The following is a 12409-nucleotide window of genomic DNA, read 5'->3' as shown; positions in this document are numbered from 1 at the left end:
CCTGTAGAAAATTGTTGATTTCAGGGTGAAAAAATTAACGTTTTTGGCCAATTTTTCTATATTTTTCAGGCGAAGGATGGAGCTTCAATATGATAACAAGTTTGTCAATTTTTGTTCTGTCTGTCGAAAGTTTTTAGCAGACACACAAACACACGTACATACATACAGACATGCACACATTTTTGCTTTTATATATATATAGAAGACTAGCGGGGGGTGGGTACCCGGCGTTGCCCGAGTGTTTGGTCGTGTGTGTGGTTGTTAATGAAAACCTAAGAATAAGCGAAGTAAAAAAAGAAAACAGAAAAACGAACGTTAAAACTTATCTGAAAAATAAAGCGGGGGGGGGGTTAATCAAAACAAAAAACACAAAAAAAAACTAACGTAAAGCAAACGAACGATGTTAAATGTAAAAATCTGAAAAACAAAAAAGAAAACAGAAAAACGAACATTAAAACCAAAAAAAAAACCATGAAAAATGGCTTAAATAAGCCTGTTTCGATATTAAAATTTAAAAAATCGGTGGGTACCCGTGTGTTTTTGGGTGTGTGTGTGGTCAGTGGGGGGGGGGGGTTAATGTAAACCTAAGAATAAGTGAAGTAAAAAAAAACCCCAGAAAAACGAACGTTACGTGAAAAATGGCTTAAATAACACTGGTTCAATATTTAAATTTAAAAAGTCGAAAAAAAAAAAGAAAAAACATCTCACACCACGATTCGAACCCAAAACGTTTAGATAATGACCCAACACTCTAACCAACTGAGCTAACACGATGTACATAAAATTTAGTCTGTTCTTCAACTATTTAAAGTAAATCAGATCATGTCGTCATCTGACGCATGCGTAGAACCGATCTTGTCATGAGAGGACGGTTTTTGTTAACCCTCTCTGTAGAAAATTGTTGATTTCAGGGTGAAAAAATTAACGATTTTGGCCAATTTTTTAATATTTTTCGGATGAAGGATGGAGTTTCAATATGATACCAAGTTTGTGAATTTTTGTTCTGTCTGTCGAAAGTTTTTAGCGGACACACATACATACATACATTTTCGCTTTTATATATATATATATATATATATATATATATATATATATATATATATATATATATATATATATATATATATATAGTGTTTGTAAGTTGTAATCGTCTTTATTTATACAGGCAGGATGCAGAGTTAATACAATCAATAGAGACTGATCTTCCCATCCCTGAGCCAAATACTGTGGAGATGGATGATATTGAATTCACAAGTCCCAAACTTGAAGAAATTCTGCAACATGAGAACTATATTGAAGATGCTACGTAAGTCTTTTCAATTTTAGGGATTCAATTTTTCTATTTATTAAGACAAGAGAAACTGGCAAATATTAAAAGAATTGTGATTTTAGATTTATTACACAAGGTAATGTCTGTCGGTCACACTTCAAGTTTGACAATGTAGTCTTTTTATTGCTTAATGCATATGTTAAGTGGATACATCTTATTATTTCTATGTTTATAAAAGACTCTGCCTGTCAATTGATCTTCTCCACAAAAGTTTGAAATTGTATTTTCATCACTAAATTCTCAGATTGAATCGATGCAGTATAAGAATAAAAGCATTTTCGTAAATATATCAGGAAATGAGGCACAAGTTGATGTTTAATTTTTTTATTTTTATTTTGATATTTGTTTTTAAACAATAAAACCAATGAGGCAATTTCATATCAGATGACTCACAAAACTTCCCACATTTCTGACAAGTTTGTAATTGGCCTTATCTGTTGTGGACTAAGAAATCATGAATAATTAAAATCTTATATATTATTTAATTGGAATTCATTATTGAGATGAGTTTTATTCATTCATTTTTATTTATTGCGGACTATTATCCTCGTCTTTCTTAGATGTTGTTTCACAACGTTTTGGCCAACTATTCCTCTGGCCTTCATCAGGTGGTAGCCGCGATGGGATAGGAACTCCGAATCTCCCAACTGCATTCTCAGCAATTACTGCCATCCATAGTTGTTGTCATCTCACCACGTTTTTTTGGTTAAGTAAGCCTCTGGCGGACTTTGGGTAGGATTGAAACTGCTATCTTCAGACAATTCTCAATATCAGATAATAAATTATCGTGGATTTATAAAACCAAAAAATCCAACCTTGATTACCCTTCGGGGCCCGTGGCGCAGTGGATAGAGACGTTGAATCTCTATGGTTTCAGGTGAGAATTGTCTGAAGATAGCGGTTTCAATCCTACCCAAAGCCAGCCAAAGGCATACTTGGCCAAAAAACGTGGTGAGGCGACAACAACTGAGAATGCAGGGGATTCAGAATTCCTATCCCATCGTGGTCCAGAGAAATAGTTGGCCGAAATGTTGTGGAACAACATCCAAGAAATATGAGGATAACAGTCCGCAATAAATAAGTTAGTTAAAATCTTATTGGATTTTTATGTTCATTTATGTATTAATCTTTTTGGGGAAGGTATAAACCATCAATTCTCATGTTGAGCTAAAATAGTAACTTGTGTTCGAATAAACATTAGTTTCAGTGCTTATTTAGAATCATGCTTAATTAAACAAAAACACAGAAAAATGCTTCTCTGCATTGCTGCTCTTATTGTTGTTGTGAGCATCATTCATGAGGATTTTCTTGGTATTTGTTTCCTTCCTATAAAGAAGTCTTTCTAGAAGATTATTAGGTACTTATGGGAGGAATCACAGAAAGGTTGGCAACATCCCTAAGTGAAAATGTTTCTGTGAGACCAAATGGATTTGGACTTGGCACATCCAGGTTTTCAGTCTGTATCATTAACCACTGAACTTCTGTCATCTCCTTGCTGCTGTTGTGTAGCTACTACTACTACTACTACTACTACTAATAATAATAATAATAATATTACAGTAGCTATACATTATCATTAATATGCTTGTGTATAACTATTTATTAAACTGTTAGATTTTTTATAGAATTGAAAACATTTAACTTTTGAAAGAAAAACAAAATTGTAACAAAAAAAAAATCATTAGATTAATTTGTCATTTCTTATGGAAAATTATATTAAAACAGATTCTATTTCAGAATTGCAAGAAATTACTCCCTCTCTCGCATTTAGCTTATACTATGCAAACATGTTTCTCATTGTTATTATGTGTTTCAACTTAATTTCATGAAAAGCATATCAATAGATATGTGGCAGAAGACTTAATAACTGGAGTCACATGCTTGAAGAGTGAACTTTTCATTCTATTTGGAACAAACAGCATAAAACAGGATTTGGTCACACTGTGATTTCCAGTTGCAAACTTGATTTCCACAGTGAATCTTGCATTTTCTAATTCAATTTTATATTGTTTTTACTAAACGTAAAAAAAAAAGGAAAACAAGATTAGATCTCTTAACTCACGTTTTCTCCTCTCTTTTCAGTGGTTTAGTTCCTCATTGTATTGCCATATTAAAAACATGTCATTATTTGACCAATCGTCTTGTTGCTATGGCAATGGGCTGTTCTCAACAGATCCATATGCAGGAAGCAATGACTGACATCATTGCCATGGCAAAACAAATCACACCACGAGTAGATGAAGTTGTATGGTCTATGTATCCCCCCTTGGATCCTCGTCTGTTGGAGGCTAGGTTAGTATTAATACTTGTTTTTTTTTGTTTTTTTTTAAATTGCAAAATATTATAAAAGTATTTGAAATTATAGATGATAACATATTATTGAAAATGATTATAAAATTATTTATAGTTCTACATGATTACCATTATGAAATTATTTTAAATCATAGATGATGATTATTATAAAATTTATTTATAAATTATCATAGATGATGATTATTATAAAATTATTTTAATTCATAGATGATGACTATTATAAAATTATTTTAAATCATAGATGATGACTATTATACAATTATTTAAAATTATAGATGGTGACTATTATAAAATTATTTAAAATTATAGATGGTGACTATTATAAAATTATTTTAAATCATAGATGATGATTATTATAAAATTATTTTAAATCATAGATGATAATTATTATAAAATTATTTTAAATCATAGATGATGATTATTATAAAATTATTTTAAATCACAGATGATGATTATTATAAAATTATTTTTAATCACAGATGATGATTATTATAAAATTATTTTAAATCATAGATGATGATTATTATAAAATTATTTTAAATCATAGATGATGATTATTATAAAATTATTTTAAATCACAGATGATGATTATTATAAAATTATTTTTAATCACAGATGATGATTATTATAAAATTATTTTAAATCATAGATGATGATTATTATAAAATTATTTTAAATCATAGATGATGATTATTATAAAATTATTTTAAATCATAGATGATGATTATTATAAAATTATTTATAGTTATACATGATGACTATTATAAAATCATTTAAAATTATAGATTTTGACTATTATAAAATTATTTATAGTTATACATGACTATTATAAAATTATTTTAAATTATAGATGATGATTATTATAAAATTATTTATAGTTATACATGATGACTATTATAAAATTATTTAAAATTATAGATTATGAATATTATAAAATTATTTACAGTTATACATTATGACTATTATAAATTTATTTTAGATCATAGATGATGACTATTATAAAATTATTTATAGTTATACATGACTATTATAAAATTATTTTAAATCATAGATGATGATTATTATAAAATTATTTATAGTTATACATGATGACTATTATAAAATCATTTAAAATTATAGATTTTGACTATTATAAAATTATTTATAGTTATACATGACTATTATAAAATTATTTTAAATTATAGATGATGATTATTATAAAATTATTTATAGTTATACATGATGACTATTATAAAATTATTTAAAATTATAGATTATGAATATTATAAAATTATTTACAGTTATACATTATGACTATTATAAATTTATTTTAGATCATAGATGATGACTATTATAAAATTATTTATAGTTATACATGACTATTATAAAATTATTTTAAATCATAGATGATGATTATTATAAAATTATTTATAGTTATACATGATGACTATTATAAAATCATTTAAAATTATAGATTTTGACTATTATAAAATTATTTATAGTTATACATGACTATTATAAAATTATTTTAAATTATAGATGATGATTATTATAAAATTATTTATAGTTATACATGATGACTATTATAAAATTATTTAAAATTATAGATTATGAATATTATAAAATTATTTACAGTTATACATTATGACTATTATAAATTTATTTTAGATCATAGATGATGACTATTATAAAATTATTTATAGTTATACATGATGATTAGTATAAAATTATTTATAGTTATACGTGATGACTATTATAAATTTATTTAAAATTATAGATGATGATTATTATAAAATTATTTATAGTTATACATGATGACTATTATAGAATTATTTAAAATTATAGATGATGATTATTATAAAATTATTTAAAATTATAGATGATGATTATTATAAAATTATTTAAAATTATAGATGATGATTATTATAAAATTATTTAAAATTATAGATGATGATTATTATAAAATTATTTATAGTTATACATGATGACTATTATAGAATTATTTAAAATTATAGATAATTACTATTATAAAATTATTTAAAATGTTAGATGATTCCTATTATCAAATTATTGAAAATGATAGATGATTATTATTATAAAATATTTTAAAATGATAGATGATTAATATTATAAAATGATTTAAAATTATACATAATTACTATTATGAAATTATTTAAAAATTAGATGATTACTATTATAAAGTTATTTAAAATGATAGATGATTACTATTATAAAATTATTTAAAATTATACATAATTACTATTATAAAATTATTTAAAATGTTAGAAGATAACTATTATAAAATTATTGAAAATGATAGATAATTACTATTATAAAATTATTTAAAATGATAGATGATTAATATTATCAAATGATTTAAAATTATACATGATGACTATTATCAAATTATTTAAAATTATACATGAGGATTATTATAAAATTACTTAAAATTATAGCTAGTATAAAATTATTTTAAATTATAGATGATGAATATTATAATATTATTTTAAGTTATATACGGTGACTATTTTTAAATTATTTAAAATTATAGATGATGATTATTATAAAATTATTTAAAATTATAGATGATGATTATTATAAAATTATTTAAAATTATAGATGATTATTATTATAAAATTATTAAAAATTATAGATGATGATTATTATAAAATTATTTAATATTATAGATGATGATTATTATAAAATCATTTAAAATTATAGATGATGATTATTATAAAATTATTTAAAATTATAGATGATTATTATTATAAAATTATTTAAAATTATAGATAATGATTATTATAAAATTATTTAATATTATAGATGATGATTATTATAAAATCATTTAAAATTATAGATGATGATTATTATAAAATTATTTAAAATTATAGATAATGATTATTATAAAATTATTTAATATTATAGATGATGATTATTATAAAATCATTTAAAATTATAGATGATGATTATTATAAAATTATTTAAAATTATAGATGATTATTATTATAAAATTATTAAAAATTATAGATGATGATTATTATAAAACTATTTAATATTATAGATGATGATTATTATAAAATCATTTAAAATTATAGATGATGATTATTATAAAATTATTTAAAATTATAGATGATTATTATTATAAAATTATTTAAAATTATAGATAATGATTATTATAAAATTATTTAATATTATAGATGATGATTATTATAAAATCATTTAAAATTATAGATGATGATTATTATAAAATTATTTAAAATTATGGATGATGATTATTATAAAATTATTTAAAATTATGGATGATGATTATTATAAAATAATTTAAAATTATAGATGATGATTATTATAAAATAATTTAAGATTATAGATGATGATTATTATAAAATTATTTAAAATTAAAGATGATGATTTTATAAAATTATTTAAAATTATAGATGATGATTATTATAAAATTATTTAAAATTATGGATGATGATTATTATAAAATTATTAAAAATTATAGATGATGATTATTATAAAATTATTTAAAATTATAGATGATGATTATTATAAAATTATTTAAAATTATAGATGATGATTATTATAAAATTATTTAAAATTATAGATGATGATTATTATAAAATTATTTAAAATTATGGATGATGATTATTATAAAATAATTTAAAATTATAGATGATTATTATTATAAAATAATTTAAAATTATAGATGATGATTATTATAAAATTATTTAAAATTAAAGATGATGATTATTATATAATTATTTTATATTATAGATGATGATTATTATAAAATTATTTAAAATTATAGATGATGATTATTATAAAATTATTTAAAATTATAGATGATGATTATTATAAAATTATTTAAAATTAAAGATGATGATTATTATAAAATTATTTAAAATTATAGATGATGATTATTATAAAATTATTTAAAATTATGGATGATGATTATTATAAAATTATTTAAAATTATAGATGATGATTATTATAAAATTATTTAAAATTATAGATGATGATTATTATAAAATTATTTAAAATTATGGATGATGATTATTATAAAATTATTTAAAATTAAAGATGATGATGATTATAAAATTATTTAAAATTATAGATGATGATTATTATAAAATTATTTAAAATTATAGATGATGATTATTATAAAATTATTTAAAATTATAGATGATGATTATTATAAAATTATTTAAAATTAAAGATGATGATTATTATAAAATTATTTAATATTATAGATGATGATTATTATAAAATTATTTTAAAATATGGATGATGATTATTATAAAATTATTTAAAATTATAGATGATGATTATTATAAAATTATTTAAAATTATAGATGATGATTATTATAAAATAATTTAAAATTATAGATGATGATTATTATAAAATTATTTAAAATTATAGATGATGATTATTATAAAATTATTTAAAATTATAGATGATGATTATTATAAAATTATTTAAAATTAAAGATGATGATTATTATAAAATTATTTAAAATTATAGATGATGATTATTATAAAATTATTTAAAATTAAAGATGATGATTATTATAAAATTATTTAATATTATAGATGATGATTATAATAAAATTATTTAAAAATATGGATGATGATTATTATAAAATTATTTAAAATTATAGATGATGATTATTATAAAATAATTTAAAATTATAGATGATGATTATTATAAAATTATTTAAAATTATAGATGATGATTATTATAAAATTATTTAAAATTATGGATGATGATTATTATAAAATTATTTAAAATTATAGATGATGATTATTATAAAATTATTTAAAATTATAGATGATGATTATTATAAAATTATTGAAAATTAAAGATGATGATTATTATAAAATTATTTAAAATTATAGATGATGATTATTATAAAATTATTTAAAATTATATATGATGATTATTATAATATTATTTAAAATTATAGATGATGATTATTATAAAATTATTTAAAATTATAGGTGATGATTATTATAAAATTATTTAAAATTATAGGTGATGAGTATTATAAAATTATTTAAAATTATAGATGATGATTATTATAAAATTATTTAAAATTATAGATGATTACTATTATAAAATTATTTAAAATTATAGATGATGATTATTATAAAATTATTTAAAATTATAGATGATGATTATTATAAAATTTTTTAAAATTATATATGATGATTATTATAAAATTATTTAAAATTATAGATGGTGACTATTATAAAATTATTTAAAATTATAGAGGATGATTATTATAAAATTATTTAAAATTATGGATGATGATTATTATAAAATTATTTTTAATTATGGATGATGATTATTATAAAATTATTTAAAATTATAGATGATTATTATTATAAAATTATTTAAAATTATTAGATGATGATTATTATAAAATTATTTAAAATTATGGATGATGATTATTATAAATTTATTTAAAATTATAGATGATGATTATTATAAAATTATTTAAAATTATAGATTATGATTATTATAAAATTATTTAAAATTATAGATGATGATTATTATAAAATTATTTAAAATTATGGATGATGATTATTATAAAATTATTTAAAATTATAGATGATTATTATTATAAAATTATTTAAAATTATGGATGATGATTATTATAAAATTATTTAAAATTATATATGATGATTATTATAAAATTATTTAAAATTATATATGATGATTATTATAAAATTATTAAAAATTATAGATGGTGACTATTATAAAATTATTAAAAATTATAGATGATGATTATTATAAAATTATTTAAAATTATAGATGATGATTATTATAAAATTATTTAAAATTATGGATGATGATTATTATAAAATTATTTAAAATTATATATGATGATTATTATAAAATTATTAAAAATTATAGATGATGATTATTATAAAATTATTTAAAATTATAGATGATGAGTATTATAAAATTATTTAAAATTATAGATGATGATTATTATAAAATTATTTAAAATTATGGATGATGATTATTATAAAATTATTTAAAATTATAGATGATGATTATTATAAAATTATTTAAAATTATAGATGATGATTATTATAAAATTATTTAAAATTATAGATGATGATTATTATAAAATTATTTAAAATTTATAGATGATGATTATTATAAAATTATTTAAAATTATAGATGATGATTATTATAAAATTATTTAAAAATTATAGATGATGATTATTATAAAATTATTAAAAATTATAGATGATGATTATTATAAAATTATTTAAAATTATAGATGATGAGTATTATAAAATTATTTAAAATTATAGATGATGATTATTATAAAATTATTTAAAATTATAGATGATGATTATTATAAAATTATTTAAAATTATATATGATGATTATTATAATATTATTTAAAATTATAGATGATGATTATTATAAAATTATATAAAATTATAGGTGATGATTATTATAAAATTATTTAAAATTATAGGTGATGAGTATTATAAAATTATTTAAAATTATAGATGATGATTATTATAAAATTATTTAAAATTATAGATGATTACTATTATAAAATTATTTAAAATTATAGATGATGATTATTATAAAATTATTTAAAATTATAGATGATGATTATTATAAAATTTTTTAAAATTATATATGATGATTATTATAAAATTATTTAAAATTATAGATGGTGACTATTATAAAATTATTTAAAATTATAGATGATGATTATTATAAAATTATTTAAAATTATGGATGATGATTATTATAAAATTATTTTTAATTATGGATGATGATTATTATAAAATTATTTAAAATTATAGATGATTATTATTATAAAATTATTTAAAATTATAGATGATGATTATTATAAAATTATTTAAAATTATGGATGATGATTATTATAAAATTATTTAAAATTATAGATGATGATTATTATAAAATTATTTAAAATTATAGATTATGATTATTATAAAATTATTTAAAATTATAGATGATGATTATTATAAAATTATTTAAAATTATGGATGATGATTATTATAAAATTATTTAAAATTATAGATGATTATTATTATAAAATTATTTAAAATTATGGATGATGATTATTATAAATATTATTTAAAATTATATATGATGATTATTATAAAATTATTTAAAATTATATATGATGATTATTATAAAATTATTAAAAATTATAGATGAGTGACTATTATAAAATTATTTAAAATTATAGATGATGATTATTATAAAATTATTTAAAAATATGGATGATGATTATTATAAAATTATATAAAATTATGGATGATGATTATTATAAAATTATTTAAAATTATATATGATGATTATTATAAAATTATTTAAAAATTCTAGATGATGATTATTATAAAATTATTTAAAATTATAGATGATGATTATTATAAAATTATTTAAAATTATGGGATGATGATTATTATAAAATTATTTAAATTTATAGATGATGATTATTATAAAATTATTTAAAATTATAGATGATGATTATTATAAAATTATTTAAAATTATAGATGATGATTATTATAAAATTATTTAAAATTATAGATGATGATTATTATAAAATTATTTAAAATTATAGATGATGATTATTATTAAATTATTTAAAATTATAGATGATGATTATTATAAAATTATTTAAAAATTATGGATGATGATTATTATACAATTAAAAATTATGGATGATGATTATTATACAATTATTTAAAATTATAGATGATTATTATTATAAAATTATTTAAAATTATAGATGATGATTATAATAAAATTATTTAAAATTATGGATGATGATTATTATAAAATTATTTAAAATTATATATGATGATTATTATAAAATTATTTAAAATTATATATGATGAATATTATAAAATTATTTAAAATTATGGATGATGTTTATTATAAAATTATTTAAAATTATAGATGATGATTATTATAAAATTATTTAAAATTATAGATGATGATTATTATAAAATTATTTAAAATTATAGATGATGATTATTATAAAATTATTTAAAATTATATATGATGATTATTATAAAATTATTAAAAATTATAGATGATGATTATTATAAAATTATTTAAAATTATAGATGATGAGTATTATAAAATTATTTAAAATTATAGATGATGATTATTATAAAATTATTCAAAATTATGGATGATGATTATTATAAAATTATTTAAAATTATATATGATGATTATTATAAAATTATTAAAAATTATAGATGATGATTATTATAAAATTATTTAAAATTATAGATGATGAGTATTATAAAATTATTTAAAATTATAGATGATGATTATTATAAAATTATTTAAAATTATGGATGATGATTATTATAAAATTATTTAAAATTATAGATGATGATTATTATAAAATTATTTTAAATTATAGATAGTTACTATTATAAAATTATTTAAGATTATATATGATGATTATTATAAAATTATTTAAAATTATATATGATGATTATTATAAAATTATTTAAAATTATAGATGGTGATTATTATAAAATTATTTAAACTTATGGATGATGATTATTATAAAATTATTTAAAATTATAGATGATGATTATTATAAATTATTTAAAATTATAGATGATGATTATTATAAAATAATTTAAAATTATAGATGATGATTATTATGAAATTATTTAAATTATAGATGATGATTATTATGAAATTATTTAAAATTATAGATGATGATTATTATAAAATTATTTAAAATTATATATGATGATTATT

At 17.0% G+C, this 12409-nt stretch overlaps 1 protein-coding gene across 5 annotated transcripts in view; it reads left to right on the top strand.

Moving 5' to 3' along the window:
• Positions 1–12409, top strand: part of LOC145291326 (arginase, hepatic-like) — a 646066-nt gene that overhangs the window by 97995 nt on the left and 535662 nt on the right. For 4 of the 5 annotated variants that reach the window (XM_080137079.1, XM_080137075.1, XM_080137077.1 and 1 more), the window contains 2 exons: positions 1166–1306; positions 3413–3622. In XM_080137079.1, coding sequence (XP_079993205.1) covers positions 1166–1306; positions 3413–3622 — 351 coding nt within the window. The remainder of the gene's footprint in view (positions 1–1165; positions 1307–3412; positions 3623–12409) is intronic. The other variant, XM_080137078.1, reaches the window with a different exon arrangement.

Source organism: Euprymna scolopes, chromosome 12 (assembly GCF_053919585.1).
Source record: "Euprymna scolopes isolate OS-2025 chromosome 12, ASM5391958v1, whole genome shotgun sequence".
Lineage (NCBI taxonomy): Eukaryota > Metazoa > Mollusca > Cephalopoda > Sepiida > Sepiolidae > Euprymna > Euprymna scolopes.
Note: the sequence above shows the minus strand (reverse complement) of the source record. Positions and strands in the feature narration are given on the sequence as shown.